The sequence below is a fragment of the Amblyomma americanum genome, chromosome 1 (assembly GCF_052857255.1).
Source record: "Amblyomma americanum isolate KBUSLIRL-KWMA chromosome 1, ASM5285725v1, whole genome shotgun sequence".
NCBI classification, from domain to species: Eukaryota; Metazoa; Arthropoda; class Arachnida; order Ixodida; family Ixodidae; genus Amblyomma; species Amblyomma americanum.
This window is the reverse complement of record NC_135497.1, coordinates 89,964,824-89,983,359: the sequence shown is the minus strand read 5'-3', so window position 1 is coordinate 89,983,359 and position 18,536 is coordinate 89,964,824. Positions and strand designations below refer to the sequence as shown.

At 43.9% G+C, this 18,536-nt stretch overlaps 1 protein-coding gene across 5 annotated transcripts in view; it reads right to left on the bottom strand.

The window, feature by feature from the left end:
- The window catches only part of LOC144113206 (oxysterol-binding protein-related protein 6-like), an 87,783-nt gene that overhangs the window by 48,922 nt on the left and 20,325 nt on the right, over nucleotides 1-18,536 (bottom strand). For 3 of the 5 annotated variants that reach the window (XM_077646166.1, XM_077646168.1, XM_077646170.1), the window contains 5 exons: nucleotides 11,361-11,445; nucleotides 4,453-4,705; nucleotides 2,421-2,672; nucleotides 1,520-1,573; nucleotides 1,321-1,434 (listed from right to left, as the gene is read on the bottom strand). In XM_077646166.1, coding sequence (XP_077502292.1) covers nucleotides 1,321-1,434; nucleotides 1,520-1,573; nucleotides 2,421-2,672; nucleotides 4,453-4,572 — 540 coding nt within the window. In that variant the 5' untranslated portion in view covers nucleotides 4,573-4,705; nucleotides 11,361-11,445. Of the gene's footprint in view, nucleotides 1-1,320; nucleotides 1,435-1,519; nucleotides 1,574-2,420; nucleotides 2,673-4,452; nucleotides 4,706-11,333; nucleotides 11,446-18,536 lie in introns of those variants that run through there. The other 2 variants (XM_077646167.1, XM_077646169.1) reach the window with 1 other exon arrangement.

Below are 18,536 nucleotides of genomic sequence, written 5' to 3'. Positions count from 1 at the left end.
TCAGTTAACGAAATTTTAATGCTGAACATGGTAATGTAAATCAAGTAAAACTGCGCACCAAAAAATCTTAGCCATGAGTGAACACACATCAAGACAGACCACTGAATAATTGATAATCGAATTTCTTCTCTCACCTGTTTCGGTTTTGGTTTCAACAGATGAGTGATGGCTATGACGTCAAAGGTCCATATAGGTCACATGAAAAATGAGAACTACAGCAAAAGAAAACCACCGCTTCTTCACTCGTATTTCAGCTTTTAAGGTAGGCTGTCTTTAGTGTTCAAGTGAATAAAAACGATGAAGCAGCGATTATATCACTGTTTATCTCATGCCTCATGTGACCTGTAGTGACTTTTGATGTCATAGAGATCGCTCTGCTGTTAAACCAGAAACTGGAACAGGTGAGAGAAGAAATTCGATTAAAATTTAGTTAGTGGCCATAGGCGAATACCACATGGTGATCCATGTATATATACGACAGTAATGCCTTCCACATCATTACAAAAAAAAAAAAATACATTCAACTGAAGTTTGGTGTCTATACTCCTTTAATGTTGCCCCTGAGAAGCAGATAATAAAGATACGAGTGATGAAATGAAAGGCCTAATGTAGACGCTTGTAAAGGGGAGCGAGCATCTAGGCCACCATGGACACATTCACGAAAATCCCAAAGCGCAAAATGGCAATAATGCTCATAAGGCTAAGGTGTAGTTGGTAAAAGATACTTAGGCCTTGTATCTGCTTTCTTCAGCTTCAACAAAAATAATCGTATTCATTTCAGTTGTCTAGATAAAGCTTCACGAAAAAAAAAAGACTGGATACACGTCCAAATGGCCTGGATAAAAAGAAGGCAAGTCAATGTCCAGGAGGACAACAAAACAAGACATGAACTTATTCACTCAAAAATACATGCTAACACAAGATAGTAGAACCTCATTACTTCAAAGCTTGTTGATGGACCACAATATTTTTTAATTTAGCGGGTTTTCATATCACCAAAAATAGAAAAAACAACAGTAAACGCAGGCATGAAACATTGTTCAGCAGCATGCAGAACTTTGTGACCGCCCCCAATGTTACTACACAAAGATGCAGTCAATGTTTACTGATTAATTGCTGCTACAGTGGAAGCTTGGGTGAATCACTGCAGTCGGCATCATTGTCAGTCACCACAATTACGGTTGTGCCAGCTTCATTGTCAATGTATGATGAGAAATTTTAATGTTCAATATTAAAATCTCCAGCATGCATTTTTTTTTTCTCTTATTTTCTGGAGCACACGTTTCATGTCATACAGGGCCAGTTAACAGAAATGCTCACCTTTAGATGATAGATGAACTCTTCAGCATCTATGTCAATGCGTCGTCCTTTGCTCTTGGTGGAAATCACAGAAAGACCAAGGTCAACAGAACCATGATTTTTTCCCTTTGCCATCTGCGATTAGGAAGCATATCAGCTGTCAATAACAAGCCAACACAACCTGAACACAACATGCAAGAGCACAACAGCATATACTTACATCTGTTGAAGATTTTGCATATGTTAGGATCCCCTTCTCAAGGCAAAAGAACCGCTACAATGAAAAGAAGGCAGAATACGTTTTTGACGTGCACGCGGTAATGCATTCAAAACAGAGACTATACAAGGCATGGGTCAAAACGGAAAGCCAACGGCACACTTAAGAGCCATGGCACAAAACCAGACAATTGAATAAAGGACAGGCCTGAAGAAGCCTTGTCAAAAGAAATTTCCAGCGTAGAACAAGCCGATCATGACAGCATGACAACAGCGCAGAACAGAAGAGTAATCTGCAATGTAATTCTGAACCATTTTAGCAGAACTCCACAAAGCATTGCAAGGACCAGCTTAGCGCTGACCCTATAAAGAAATTAACACCTCACATCTTCAAGCTCCAGTTGCAGTCAACTTCTTCTCTGTAAGCTCATAATGGAGGTATAGAGTAAGCGTGCTTCACCATAATCAAGGCCAGTTATAATGCAGTTTATATAATGCAGTCTACCACACTGTTTGCGCACATACACATCATGTACATGGTTATTGAAAGCACTTTGCTTAGCTTTATTGACACAAAGGAAATTAGTGCTGCCTGGTGCCAAAAATTGACAAGCGTTCACGAAGACATACCAGCATCACCTGCTAGAGGCCAAAGGTGGCTATTAAAGTTACAGCAGCCCTTGTGCAACACAAGTGCCTCTAGTAACTGATGCGACATGAATGATTCCTACACACTCACCATGAGAGTGAAACTGAAGGTGACTTAGGAGAAAGTTCACATGTATAAAGGGCAGAAAACCCCCACGAAAAGGTATTCACTTTTTTGCTTTTTATGTCAGAAACATCCATCATTCAAGTTTCCCATTCAAGTTTCTATTTGTTATCTTATTGGGTAGAAACGTTACCTTGTGCCATCCTTTGAGAGGCCACTTGCGGCGCTTAAGCAGATAGCCCTCGAATTTTCGTGGCTTGTCATCACAACGCTGGCCTGTGCGCAGCCCTTGCATGATTTCCCAATCAGCTGCCCTGCGGCGCCGACTTGAACCAGCTGTGGTTGCCGCTGGGGCTTCTGGTCGAATGGCTGCCACATCTGGGGCTGCTCGGCTGCCAGGCTCACTCTGCTGGGAGGCTGGGCTGCTACGGCCAGGGCTGGCTTCCTGCAACACAGTATTAAAGAGGACAGTACAGCCAAACCATCAAAAAACTCTAGCTGGGGGAAGCATGCCACTCTGCCATAGATTTCTATCTCATCTTTTAAGCTGTCATCTCAGTTCTGCTGTATCATACTACAGTGGGCTCACAACAATTTATACTTGAATAATCTGCCCTTTAGATCTAAAATAGGTTCCAAAACTTTGGTTGGCCCACCCATCTTTCAACGCATAGTAAAACAAGTGAAATCAAACAAGCCTGAGCACCAATTTGAACTTTTCGCTTCATAGTGCACAGGAGTATTCTGCAGAAAAATAATGGCTACACATTGGCATTCCAGGTGTAACCAATAAGCGTAACATTAAGTGAGGTGATAACAAGCAGTACGAGAAAAAAAATGTTCAAGAAACCAGCAACTACGTGTGCCATAAGTGACAGCCAAATATTGGCTAACGTGATAAGATGTAGCCAGAACATCATCAAATCATCATCATCATCATCATAATTTATTTTCCCTTAAAGGCCCCAATGGGGCATTACATAAGGGGGGGGGGGGGGGGGGGGTACAAATGGTAATAACGGGTCACAAACGTAGAACACAAATATAAATGCAAGCACAAATAAACATAGTAAACGCATCTGACAATGCACATCAGTAGGAAAACCAAAGAATTCTATCCTGAACAGTGAGATTTCACCAGGAGCATATTATTAAAACAACTGCAAATGGTAAAAAAAAGTTTGCTAAGAGCTAAAACTGCAGTTTCTATCTGAAGTACTTACATAATGAATAATCACTTTTTCCTTTGGATTCCGAACTATTCGATATTAGAAAAAAATACGCATCTACTAAAAAAAATTACGGAGGCACTTAATCACATCTTTCTGAATTGCCCGAACAAACCCAAGCCTCCATGGCAACAACCCGAAGATCAGGAGCGATGGGAGGCTGCCCTCCTCCCATCGGCCAGTGAAGCTAATGTGCCTGCACTGCCTGAATGGAAGTTGAAGAAGACAACAATACCCAAACCCAGCGCGAGAGGCTGGCAGTTCAGTGTGTGGCGTGTTGTGCTGTGGTGATGGCACAGTGTTCTAATGAAGTGGCCAGCGAAGCTTATCTGGTTGCACTGGCCTGGGTTTGAAACCCACTTCGGGAGAAATTCTATTTTTCTTTCTTTCCTGATGATGTAGGCACTGCCAATGACGTCATGAGGTCACATGGTTTTTTGGACCATCTGGCATGGACAACTATGACAAAGCCAGATTTTCCACCTCATGTGCCATATAATGCTTTCACATTAATAAGCCACTACTCAAGGAGTTATGACAATTACAAAGTGAACATACTTTATTTTCTGCTGCAGCTTGCAGCTCCCCACCACCATGTTTGCTCTCATCTACAAAAAATAATCTTCCTATACCTTGAGCTTAGCGCATGATACATGATAGCCTTAGCTGCTTATGTGCCATTAAACCCAACACAACACAACGCAGCTTTTAGCTCCTTCAAATCATCAGCCTCCCTGCTTGAAACAAAATTAGAGATAAAACAAATTAATAACCCAATTATGTGCATGCCACTCATCCCTGTGCATCTGCCATTCACAATTCCAAGTTCAATTTGAGAACTGTCTTTAGCCTTCAGTTAGATATAACCCGGTATGTTTGTGCTAGTTGGAATATGCGAGACAAAGGCTACAGTTTACACCAGGTTTACACCAGCCAAGAAAACTTCAGTATTCTTGCACTACCACTTGCAGGTGTCACAGTAAATGGGTTACTCACCGAGTCTGAATTGTTGGTGGTGGTGGTGGTAGTTGTGGTGGTGGCGACGGTGGCGGCATTTGTGGTGGCGGCAGCAGCAGCAGTGGTGGTTGTGGCCATCTCTGGTTGGGGCTCCTCCATGCTGGCACACCCTCAGAGGGGCCAGAGAGTTGAGGAGTGTGCAAATGGCTGCTGTGGCTCACGAACTACAGAGCCCAGCACTCGGCACATTGCAGCACCCCCGGAGCTCCCACGTGCGGCCTAGGCCTCTTTCCTGCACGAAATCGCCAGGCATACAGAGTTCAAGTTTTTCAGTAAAAAAAATGCCCAATAACGTTCTTTTTTTTATGCTCTGATAAAATAACTGTACAGTCTCTAAAAACAGATAAGCTTTGTGCACAATTTATGCCACGATTCTCCCAACACATGAAGAGAAGTGCTCGATCACACTGCTCTGGCATAGTATGGGGAGTTGAAACAATAATCCTGTGGCCAGTGCAGGTTGACTACAAGACACCAAGAAACATTTCAAAAATCTGTCAGCATCAGCAGCACAATGATGAGAATGCACTGCCATCACCGCAGGCATGGGTGCAATGACACAGCAACAAAGAGAAACAGTGGACATAACAAAAACTCGCATATAATGGGACAAAGCGCTTTTTTTCCCACCTGTTGACCCCACCGTACCCCCTCCTACATTACAGCCCTCCCACAGAAACCTCATTTCTATTTACAAGCTGTTTCACAAAACACTCAAATTTACCCTCCCTGCAGACAAGTGCAACCCTATTGTAAGTCTGAATTACATACTACGGGTAAACTCTGAGCAGCTTTCACTATGCTCATTATGCAACCCATTCACCACAGTTAGGACACATAAACTGAACACCTACCATAATACATCGCCATCTCGGCTGCAGCAGGACCATGCAGACAATTACTATTTCAAGTCAATTACAATGTATCCGAAATTCTCTAGTGCAGTTCCAAGCATCACACACAAGGGTACTAAGCATAGCTTCCACGGTAGGTAACCAGAAGAAAAACCTGATGGCCTTTCCACAAAATCAGCTAGTGAAGCACAGACATATGACATGCCTTGCGACAACAGCAACATGAAGACCAAGAACAGTAATCACAGCTGAGGCTTGGAATGTGAACATAGCTGCTTTTTACTGCAAGAATTCATCAAAGTTAATCATCAGCAAATAAGTTCAATAACGCATTGTGAGCGAATGCCTTGATGTGTGAATTTAAAGTTGGTGCACATGAAGTATGAGTGTGAAAGGTTTCAGAGTTGATCTTAACAAGTGTCTGGAAAGAATATACCTATGAGTAGTTAAAAAGAAAAAGACAAACCCAACATTTAGCTATTATAAGACATTAGTATGTGGGGTGATTTTTTTTTTTTTCAATTACAGATTTTTATTTTTAAAAAAGAAATATGTCAGTGTGGTCTGTGCAGGTGATTGTACAGCAAGACGGACATTATGTAATAGTTAGATGATTAAATCAATAATATTACCTAACCAATTTTTTATTTTTATGGGGCAAGAGTATAATGCAAAACTAAAGGCCGTCAACACTGAAACTGAGACCAGTTTTTAAATTTTCTTTATTGTAATGTGGTTCAAAATATCAAATGCCAAAATTACACATTTTAAAGCTCAAGTTGGCTTTCCCTCATACCATATTTTAAAAAATGGTGTCACTGCACAGTATTGTCGCCGAAATCCCATCGACTGCTTCTACATCATAAACACACAAACAACATGTGTATTTGCTCAAATGTTTAGGCAAAGTAAATTTGTAATAAGGGAGTAATTACTCATTGGCATGTGTATTTGCTGCATTACAAATACCAGCGACACTACTTAATAAATGACAATGCAAGACAAAACCAACGCCAAATTGCCGAAAGAAACTTGGAAAGCATGCATGCTGTGCAGTGCAACACAAACTTCATGCAACTAAACTTCGAAAAGCACATTACTCTGACCAACTTCATTTTCAAAAGGCACAGTGAATTTGACTTAGTTATGATGAAAGTGAATGCAAAGCATAACTTTTTCTAGACAATGAGTCAATACACAGCAGTGCTACCCTGTGCTAATGCGACACTTGAAATGCACTTGAGCATGTATTTCAACCAATTAAAGCATACACTGACATGAATTGCCTGCTTGCCTCCTTTTCCTACCAAGTGTTGCAGTAATAAACCTTATTTATTACTAATAATATCACCATCAAAATATGCTGCTGTCTAGTTATGAAGTATTATTGTGTGCATTTACATGCTGTAAATTACAAGACACTTAGGTGTAGAAAACTGACACAGAAATAATTATGCAAAAGTAATCACACATAATGAGCATGCAAAATAACTGAGCAATCTCTATGCCAAGCATGCCAGCAGTTTCCATGGTTTTATGTGTTTTCACGGCCCTAGAAACAGCTACAACACATGCCAGTGCATGGAATACCCCATGTGCAATTATAATGATCTGGCAAATTTTTGCCTCTTCAACCGGCCACCACCCTACAATAGGGCACTTTGGCGATACCTTCCTAGGCATTACAGGCACAGTATGCCTAGCACACAACATGCTTCCTCTACCTCCAAAATGAAATAAAAAACGAAAGAACACTGGCAACAACTTGCACTGCAAAAGGACCATCATTTCCTCCTTTACAGCCGTTGTATCTTTACACGGCCACTTGCTTGCCTCTTCGTTTCAGTGTCCAAAATGAAAAACCAAACCCTCAACAATCAAACCCCTCTATTAAAGTTTCTTTTCAACTATAGGGAACAAACCATTTCCTAGTACATTTCCATTTTTCCTGCAAGCATCCATTCTGGCTAAGGAGCAGCAAAGTTTCTGAGTGGTGCCATGACACACCTTTGATAGATCTGAACCTCAGAGGCGCATTTTTATCCTTGCGATTGTGGCACTAGTTTTCTTCATTACTTACAATATGGATTTTGATAACTACTCACATACTCCAAAGAAGTTAACAATTAATGCGAGAAATTTTTTTAATATGGGGGCATGAGAAATGTTGTTTGCCTAAATAACTTATCGTAGAATTTGTTACCATTTGTAACATTCTGCTATCACAGAAATAAAATGAACTGTTATCGTCACTTATTCTGGTTTAAATCAAGCAAAAAAATGAAATACAGGTCATTCACAAGCCATCAAAAAAAAAAAAAAACAATTTTTCCGCTTTATTATTAAATTTAGGCCTCAAGAAAGATAATTTATCAGTTTTCCTGCGCAGGATTCCCAGGGTTGATATTCTACAGGGATGTGCAAAATTTCTCAACAAGTGTCACAACTGATTAAAATAGCAAAATCTAAAGGCCAAGAATTGTCGTGTACACACCCGAATGATCCCAGTATCAATTTTTGTTTCAAAGCACATTACACTTAAAACTGGAAAAAAAATTTGATGTTATTACTGTTGGCAAAATCTGTCTGGACAAAATAGCAGACGACATGCTACCTCGCTCACCATTCCACATAATAATATTTACAACGTTCGCTATATGGCGTAAAAAGACCCTTTTTTTTGTGACAAGGAGGATCCTAAATCCACTTTAAATAATGAAATCACTACAAGGTGCAGCATGCACTGAAAGAAAGGCTGCAAGTTCGCTGTGTACACAATTGTGTACAAAGCGCCTGAAAGGGATAAATTAATTAATGCTAATACCTGCATTATAAAACATTACAGGATGTCAAAACAAAACGGAGCTAAAAGCACTGTCAGACATCTCATTCTTAAAGCAGAGGGTGCACAGCCCTGACTGCAAGCATTAAAGATTACCCAGCATTTGTCAGAAATGAGCACATTAGAAGATCGCTCGTGGCTGCTCTTTCTATGCGTACTGCTTTAAACAGCATTATGCAAAGAAGACGTGAGAGGTTGGTTTAAATGAACAAAATCCTATTTCTAGAAATCCCTCCAATGTCAGGCTTCTTAACAACCAAATATAACTTGAACAAATCCCAACAGCAAAAAACAGCATGAAGCAGCAATTTTTTTGTATTACAACCATTATTAGGCCATATATGTAAAGGTTTTGAGAAGAGGTACAAAGACTTCATTACAATCAATTTCGTACAACACGGCTTCAGTGTTCATAAATGATTCTCCTTCCTACCGATGAAACATACTCAGCTTTATTCACATGAAAAGATGTCAAAACCTTGAGGCCATTTGGGCAGGGCCTATTTCTCAAATATGAGCTGCATGCACATGCACCACAATATGCTTGGTCACAAAACATACCAATGAGAGAAAACGAAGTACAATAGCAAAAGCATGCGGTGTTAGGCACACATGCAAATAAATAAGAGCAGCATCCTAATCCTACTCTAAATTTTTTTGTGAGAACTAGCGTCATGATCACGCAACAAAACTCCTACGTCTGTCGATTTAGCTGCACTCGCTGCACCTGTTCCATTCAGTTCTGCTGCGGTGCCGCGAGTGTGCAGAGTAACTTGGCACTGGCTGCTTCCAAAATGAATGGTTGAGTGCAGGCCTGGTCATATGTTAGTCTTGGCATCGCCACCAAATTGCAGCCTGCTGCATGCTGCCCGCATCAGCGGCCATAAATATCCTTAACCGTGTGAAGAATTTTCAAGCAGCAAATCGCAATGAAGAGTTTCCATGAATCAGTTCCAGGAAATTGTTTCCCAGAAAAAGATTAATTGCATGTATTACACACACAGGATCTAAGAACATGTGTTAAAATATGTACTGAAAGACTGCCCGCGGAACTCAATTTGGCCGCTCAGGTTTACAATCCTGACACCACGAACAGCTACCCACTTCAAGAAAGGACTACCACCATTTCATTCAGACTGCAGTCATACCTTCTACTTAGGCATGAGTGCCACCTTGCTGCACCACCACTTCGGAGAGTGCAACCCAGCCAAGAACTTGTACAACACTAGGCACGCGCTTTTTCAAAAAAATTGCGAAATTGCTGCATTCTTTGAACTGGTGCAGCAAGTGCAGCCAAATCGAACAGACTCTATTAGACACGATGGTGCGTGAACACAATGTGTTTTAATTTCTGCAAGGAATTTCCCAATACCAATTTCAAGTGTGTGTTCTAAGGCCACACACTGGCACAACCATATTTCATTCATCGTCAACGGTACCACATATCACAAAGGTTGCCGGCCAAAGCACCTGCAACCATAACAGCTGCACAACTTTGCAGTGACAAATAGATGGCTGTCACTTTCTGGCGCTGCAATTAAGGACTGTTAGAAAAATTCCACAACTACTTCCACACTGACGCAAACAAATTAATGCAGCAGTTTTGCCCAGAGGCACATGCCACAAGCTCTGGCTATAAGCTCGTTCACCAGGGAAATATTACAACAAACATTGCATCAACTGTGTACAGACACGGAACACCAGAGTAGTTTTAAATCTAAAGGCAAGGCTGTACATTCTGCCATTCAACAACACTGATGACCCTAATTCCAAGAATACTAAAAGAAGGCATCCTTCCCATAAAGCTGCTCATAGGCAGTACTGAGTTTCGTCTGCCAAGCTCAGCCAGAATTCGAAACTCATCTCGGGACCCAACAGACAGAACAATGCAAGTTTTCAATCTGGGCCTCCTTACACCGACTGCCATCCACTTGTCACAAGCGGTCTGCAACAGCAGATCACATAGCCCAGCTCGTTTCAAAACAGTAGTGCACCCATTGTCTCGTCAGCAAGGATGGTAGGTGCATACAGCAGCGATACATAATATGCAGTGTTGTTTCGAAATCGTCTCTCAGCTAGAACTTAGAACGCGCGGTGCGAGGCAAATAAGCATGGATTTCACGAGAAAGCTAAGTAGCGAGCGACAATACACACGATAGCACAAACGTTTGAGTGAACTGAATGGATTCATTCAGAGTAACATGCGGCTAACTCTTCAAATAAAAAGCAGCGCATACACCGATGACGCTGTGAGCTACAGTGACAGCCAACCCACGTGACAAACAATCCAACGGAAGAACTGAAACTACCATCAAAAGCACCCGCGGATTAAAGAGCGCGGTTTCGTCAGCTTGGGTAACACAGGTAACAGGTACGTTACCCCTCCCCCAAGCACGATGCAAAATACACAAGTTACATCGTACTTCGGAGCACGATAATCACGGACCTTGCCGATAATCTTCGCCTTGCTCACGTCATCATGCATGACATCGAGAGAACAGAAACTATCCCCGCACACATTCACAACCCGGTTACACTTGCCGCGAAAACTGGAGCAGCCACAGTCACCTTTCCACAGGTGTGCCCAAGGTTACAGGTAGTATGGTACGGGGAAACTCGGTAGGTGCACTAGTATTCAGCGGCATAAAATATAATCGCAGTATAAACATGACCAATGTCCTATTTCTCACTACCCATCAGCTAATATTCGCTGCTTTTACATAAAACCGGGTAAACAGAAATGGACTGAATTTGTACAACAGATGTTGCACAGCAATTTCTACTAGCAAAAAAAGTCACCACTCGTGCAGCGAACATGCTTTTGATTTCACCCCACGAAATGTCTCCAGGCAAGACTGTCACCTTAAGCAACTACCACAGCAAGTTACAGCCCATTAAGACCATGATGAAAACAAACAAAAAGGAACCGGAGCAGATGCATCGCTCAACAGCAACTGCAGTCGATTACAAACAGTTGAGAAATCACGACTCCGGCAAGCACTGTGTTAGGCCTAGTACGCGTCGCAAGAAGCGTTGCAGCTTTCACATAAACTGGGCAGTTTCTGTTCGGTCGAAAGTAATCAGAGGTGACGAAGCGGACGACCATACGAGAATCTCCCAAGGCGACCCGCGCGCAAGCCACAGCAATATGCGCCCGTATTTACCTCATTAAACCCGCCACTCCTCCTTACCTCGGCAGCCGAGCAAGCCGACGAGCTGATCGCCGCACCGGAAATGTTTCGACCGGAAGTAGAGAGCCTCGCCCACCAGCCCCACCTGCAAGGAAATCAGTTGAAGAAAGTTGTCGGTTTGGGAATCGATAGAGCTGCGAAACTTTGCTGATCATTCCTGCTTGTTCAGCGTCCTTCACGAATTTGGCAACATTTTGTGCAAACTAGTTTTCGTCGTTTACCTCCCGAGGTGTTTGAGTCATATGGAGAGCAATGCATGCAAAATTCGTGGCATTTTACCGTAGCGCAATGCGAATGTGCAAGCAGTAGGCAGCAATTCTTGCTTACGCAAGTTGACTCTGTCTCTATTTTATCTTGCTCTGGCGGCGTGTTTAAAGCATAAAGCGTTGCATGCTTAAAAATAACCCCCGTCTCTAGTGTTAGAGCGCAACATTCACGGGAGGCAACTTTCCTGGTGGGCATTGCTGCATAGTGAAGCGCGTGCGCGTGCCATGGCCGCCTTGTGACGGAAGTAACATAAGCGTGTAGCAGGAGTCCTGTGATGCCTCATAACATGAAAAAATCATTAGTGGCACCAACTTAATGTTATTTAATATATCTCCTGTCTAGTTTCTGTACTGCAAGTATGTGGCTGCAACGAAACGCGGGAGAAATTTCGGCACCCCACAACGTGCACATTGTTTCACAAAAGCGAGTTTTTAATATCAGAACCCTATCAATTTCTCAGTAAACATATATGTGGCGTAGCAGTGGCGACAGTGTGATAATAAATAGCTGTGAAGAAGTACCGCGAATAGTAAACAGTTTGAGACCCGCACGCTTTGTTACAATTCAGAAACAAAACAATCGAAAGATTCGGCCGAGTAGCAGATGGTCGGGAAAATATTATTTTTGCGCCAGACGTGCAAGTTCACCTGGATGATCTCGATAATCTTCTTCGATATAAAAAATATAGCGTGATAGGCTACATGCTGTACCTACATACACGCAGCATACAGAGGCGGATAAATTCTTTTCCGTTAACAAAACCACATAGAACACATACAACAAACTTTTTTGTCTTTGTTGCACATACAATATAAACAGTGTTAAACAACGCTCCAACGAAACAAGACTACTGCGGTACATTGCATACTATTACATTCTAGCATACTACAGTATGCTATATATATATATATATATATATATATATATATATATATGTGTGTGTGTGTGTGTGTGTGTGTGTGTGTGTGTGTGTGTGTGTGTGTGTGTGTGTGTGTGTGTGTGTGTGTGTGTGTGTGTGTGTGTGTGTGTGTGTGTGTGTGTGTGTGTGTGTGTTGTAATTAAAAAATAGAAACATTCCCCTGTGCACCTTGATTTCGGTGACTGTTGGGTTCCTTCATGTTTGTCAAACGAGCCCCTCATGTCATTTGCCTTGTCTGTTGATATATATGATTGGTAGAGCACAGGACGCGATATTCGGAGGTCGTGGGTTCGGATCCCACCGGCGGCATGGTTGTTTTTTCTGCTGCTTTATAAGTAATATTCTTTAGGCGACAGTTTAATCTAAGTATTATTCTCCCATTGATTGGCACTACAAATTAAAAAAAATTCGAAACAGTCCCCTACGCACCTTGGTTTCGGTGACTGTTGGCTCCCCCCCCCCCCCCCCGCCCCCCGCACACACACACACACACACCTGTGGATAGGTCCAATCCAGAGGATGGATGGGACGTATACCCGCGACGTATGCATGCATACGAGCACAAATCAAAAGCATCTGCGCATATTGTCCATATAGGGCCCTAAAAGCGGCATATAGATACGAAATTTCGAAAATGCAGTTTCGCCAGACAAGTGGACTTGGACTGGTACGCAGAACGTCTATATACGTCGTCCGAGTGCCCCCTTCAAATAATAATAATAATAATAATAATAATAATAATAATAATAATAATAATAATAATAATAATAATAATAATAATAATAATAATAATAATAATAATAATAATAATAATAATAATAATAATTGGTTTTGGGGGAAAGGAAATAGCGCAGTATCTGTCTCACATATCGTTGGACACCTGAACCTGAAGGGAAGGGATAAAGGAGGGAGTGAAAAAAGAAAGGAAGAGAGAGGTGCCGTAGTGGAGGGCTCCGGAATAATTTCGACTACCTGGGGATCTTTAATCCCGCCGCGGTGGCTCAGTGGTTAGGGCGCTCGACTACTGATCCGGAGTTCCCGGGTTCGAACCCGACCGCGGCGGCTGCGTTTTTATGGAGGAAAAACGCTAAGGCACCCGTGTGCTGTGCGATGTCAGTGCACGTTAAAGATCCCCAGGTGGTCGAAATTATTCCGGAGCCCTCCACTACGGCACCTATTCTTCCTTTCTTCTTTCACTCCCTCCTTTATCCCTTCCCTTACGGCGCGGTTCACGTGTCCAAAGATATATGAGACAGATACTGCGCCATTTCCTTTTCCCCCAAAAAAACAATTATTATTATTATTATCTTTAACGTGCACTGAAATCGCACAGCACACGGGCGCCTTAGCGTATTGCCTCCATAAAAACGCAGCCGCCCCCTTTAAAGGCCCCCATTGAATTTCGCGCGCGTTGTGCCTCGCAGTGGCGCAGAGCCTGCGAGGGACGGAAGAGGTGGAAAGAATGCGTGAGCAGTGTACAGTTTAGCACGAATTCGCAGGTCTGATACTTGACAGCAGCTGCTGAATGTAAAACACACAAAATTCTCTGGATGCCGATCGTTTCGTGAAGGTTAAATAGCTCCGGCTAGGTGGCAATCCAAAACCGTTAATTCGCCCCTCAGTATTCAGGTGTACATTACGGGCGTAAAAATACGCGAATAATAAACGAAACCAACGGCTTTTCACTTCGGGCGAACATGCAGACGTTCCAGGTGCATGTTCTTTCTTTTTTCTCTCTAGGGGTGTAAGCAGTAGCAAGCGGAACACGGCTCTGGAATCTTGAACGCACCGACCCGCGACCTTGTAGGAGTATCTCGGTGGCGTGCTGCTAACGCGTGGACGCATACACCCGTGCTGCGTTCACGCATGACTGCACTATGCGTTGATTTCAACTCGCTCTCGCTTCAGCGAAGCTAAAATCACGTGCTCCGTTCACTTCCGATTCACTTCTTGCTTCGCGCATATACAGATGCATGCGAAACAGTGCATAGTATAGCACTGGTATTCGGATACGCTGTCAACATGCGCGAAGAACGAATAGCCCCATCCAGCCGTATACGACTGTACTACACATGTGCTTAGACCTTGCTTGAAGCCATCGTGCGTGCGTGGATGAAGATCCACCGAAGCGCAGCCGCTCTTCGGGTTTCTGTTTTCATGCTTTCGCATTTCCTCTATTTCTGACTACAACGCAGACTTCACTGGTTTTTATTACCGCGCAAGCACGTTTCTCGGCGTGCAAAAAAAAAAAATCGTAGCGTAAGATCTGTACAGATAGAATCATTTTCGTTTTTTTATTATCCACGGGTGCAAAGCCTATGAGCCTTATTTTATATCGTGGCGGGCTGCCATTTGATTCTTAACCAGCGGTGGTGGTTCTTTAACATGCATGCACTGGGAAATCTGTGCACGAATTATTCCTTAGCAATCGTTTGTTCCACTTTTTTTTTAACTATTAGTTAAAAAAAAAGGAAGCAACCATATTGAGTAATGCAGAAAGTTGGGCGAGTCGGTGATTTATCTTAAACTAGCGCCAGCTTACGAGACCAAGACAGAGATGAGGCACAACAGCGATTGTACCGTGTGCCTAATCTCTGTCTTCGTCTCTTATACGCTGGTGCTAGTTTAAGATGAACCATGTTGAGCCCCGGCTGGTCAATAGAATCGCCGAGTTTTATTAGTTGAACGCCTTAATTAGTTACTTATCAATAAAAAATGACCCATAACTCTTACCCTTACGCACAACAATTCATTTATATGGTAGTTATATATGCAGTTAACTTTACTCCTCTGCGCGCATGTAGATGCTACTATTTGCGCCAAAAACGCCGCTAACGAAGGAAAGCCTGTCGTACGACAGAGTTAGTCTCTTGTATCACCTGTGCACGAACAATGGATAAAAAAAAATTCACCGCATGCACCCCCACACCTATGTGCGTTAACTGTGCTGTTGTGGGTGATGGGAACCATTCCCATCTATAGTGGGCCTGCGTTTTTGAAACAAGCTCGAGAGACCAATGGGCAACCTGAAGGGAATGAACGTACAAGACTGCCATCGGGTGATCTGCGGATATATTGATTGTTATAGCGAAATCTCATATTATATGAAAAAAAAATTGCGTTCATAAACGGTTTCCCGTTCAAAAAATGCTTCTGTCTGCAGAATTGCTGGGTATGATAGCGTGGACCGGCCACATTCGGGCGCTGCAGGCTTGGACCGCCTGTGCAACTCTGCAAGTGCGCGTTCCCAAATACCGCGCTTGATGAAAACAAGATGGCTGACCGCCCGCTTCGAAGAATCGCAACGCGAAAGCGCGCGGTTTTTTATTTGGTCCTTCCATTACTTAACGCCCAGAACTCGTCCTGTCGCTTTCACAGCTGTTCTAACGCGAGCTCGGCCATCTCGTTTTGGTTAGCTGTTACGTGCGGCAACTGAGTCCACTTGCGGAATTTCTCATCGGGCTCCCAAAGGAGGGCCAAGTCGTGCTGTCACAAGCAGAGTAAGCGATTGTGCAAATATCCTGCCTATTAATTGAATGGTGCACTGTAACCTGCCTACATCTGATGAGCGCGTAACAGCAGGCGTGACGACGATAGGAGGGCTCCTGTCGCTATATGTCAACCAACTGCCTGGCTGCGTTGTCTCGGTGTCTGAGCTTCGCCGCCGGACAGCCCGCGGCGACAGCGGCTACCGGCCGTGTATTCGAATCGCCAGTCGTTCGACCCAGCTGCGCGCAGTTTTCAGACGCCGACTGCTGCATGCCTGGTCGTTTCTTTCTTAGCAAGTAATGCTTTTTGCTCCCGCTGTCGCCTCGCGGGCGATCTTGGAGCCAGAACGGAGTGGGAACACGCAGCCGAACCGAAGGGAGCACGGAGGCGAAGCGAAAGGAGAACATGACGCCAAAGCGGAGGCAAGCGGTCTAGGCGAGCCTATCCAATCGCTGCGCGCCGTCGTGGTCAGCAAATGAGTACGTTTTAGCAAATGAGTACGGACATGGTCGCAAGATCCGTACATGATCTCAGTGTTAGCAAAGAGAGCGATTGAGTGAGTGAGGCATTTTGCTTATGACGACCGACATTGGGTTGTGGAGAGTAGGTAGCCTGCATGGTCGGGTACACGGGAGCTTTGGAGGGCGCAGTGACAGCTGTAGGGTCTAGCTCGTGGGCGATGCTTCGTTACATAGGTGAAGCCATGAGAACGGGGCGGAGATTCGGCGGTGAAGCAGCCCAGTCCTCCAGTGAACAGAGAAAGGAGGTATGAGAAGCGTCGATATCGTGAGGGCTGGGCACAAGGACAAGTCCAGTACGTGTGTTTTGTGTCTGCATAACCACCATAGACTAAAACATGAGACTAGGGAATTAAGGGTCGGTTGATAATAATTAGCATAGTGAGTTGCTACGTCGCACGGGAGTGAAGGTACTGGCGCTTGGCGAATGTGTGTTCCTTCTCGGCGCGTGAGGTCAGTAATGGGAAAGAGGAAGGGTGAGGCGGTTCAGGCGGAGGCCTGTGAGGCGCTGTCTACGGTGCTTTCGGTGGGCGGCGCGTTATTCTCGAGGGCTGTAGTCTGGAGGCCGTGGTTCAGGCATAGTTCAGGAACTATTTTTTACGAGCGAGAGCACGGGCCCTTTCGCTGCATACGATGCATTGGTGCCCGGGGGCTTATTCGAGAAATTCTTGCGGGCTGCGATGTACGACATGAGGTCAGTTTTGGTATGAGGTGGTACGGTGTTGTGGAAGAGCTCTCGGAATTCGTTTGGACTACTTGTGCGAATTGCGGTGGATTAGCTGAAGTGCAATTAGAAGAGGATGGATTAAGCAATGGTTTGTGCCTGTACGCGACAGTACTTTGTGTGGTGTCGGAATGTTTCTTCATTCGGTCCTACTGTAACTGTGTAGTATATGTCTTCAGTGAAGGCGGCATACCTGCAGAAGACGCCGCGGGTGGTGGCGTGATGATATGGAGTGCTGTACTTGGTTCTCGTTTAGGTTTTGCTAGCGGTCCATATGACAGGGGGGATAAGTTTAACCGCTACAGGAGGGATAGTGTCCCATGCCGATGTTTTTTTTTTTATGTAAATAAGAGGCGGGCACTTGAGCATCCAGGGCCAGCTAATAATATGGCAAGGCCTTAGAAGAACGTGGTAAGTCTTTATTGTTGCGCTTCGAAGTGATCAGCTGTTTCTTCTTCAGGGTAACACAAAAGCGGCGAGAGCAGTGAGGTAACTGGGGGATGTAAGCTGACCCGCCGAGCTTTGTGCGCTTGTGAGGAGGAGTTTTCAGATTATTTTCTTGGGGCTTCGTGAGGCGTATGTCGGGAAGGACGTAAATGATGCTTTAAAAGGTGGTGGGTTCAGTCTTTCTGTAGGGCGGGCGATTCGGCGGAGTATATGTCATTGGTGAAGCGAATTCTTTTGACAATGGCTGCGGTCCAAAGGCGCTTTTCCCATCTTCCTGTCTTACAACAAAACGCAAAATGAGTCAGTTTCATCAGACTGCGGTAAAGACCTGCCTCTTTGTAGGTTCAGCTCGTGACAGGGACGTTTTGCCTAAGATCAAAGTGTGCCATGCAGTGACATAGACTCGTGCGTATAGAACTTGTATGAAGGGTGTACAAAACAGTATGGTCTGTATACATACTTTCTACGTTCTCCACAATCATATCTCAAAACGATCGTAGCGCCTGCTCGTGTACCGCCGCGCCTGATAATGTGTGGTCCAGATACGCGGTCTTTTTTGCACCGAAACTCGATCGCCCCTATAGGTGTATGTTTGGCAGCATTGTGTAGAGGGAATGCCAGCGTCTTACGGTCATACCTTCCTGAGATGCTCGCATCTCTCTCTCTCTTTTTTTTACTTGCTTGCGGCAGATGCAATATTAAGCTCACGTAAAGGGTACACGTAAAACAGATCCACGTTTCTGTTATTTATATCAACCACGGGGAGCTGCGAATATGGCGAAAACAGCTTTCAAGGTTCAGAACACTTCGCT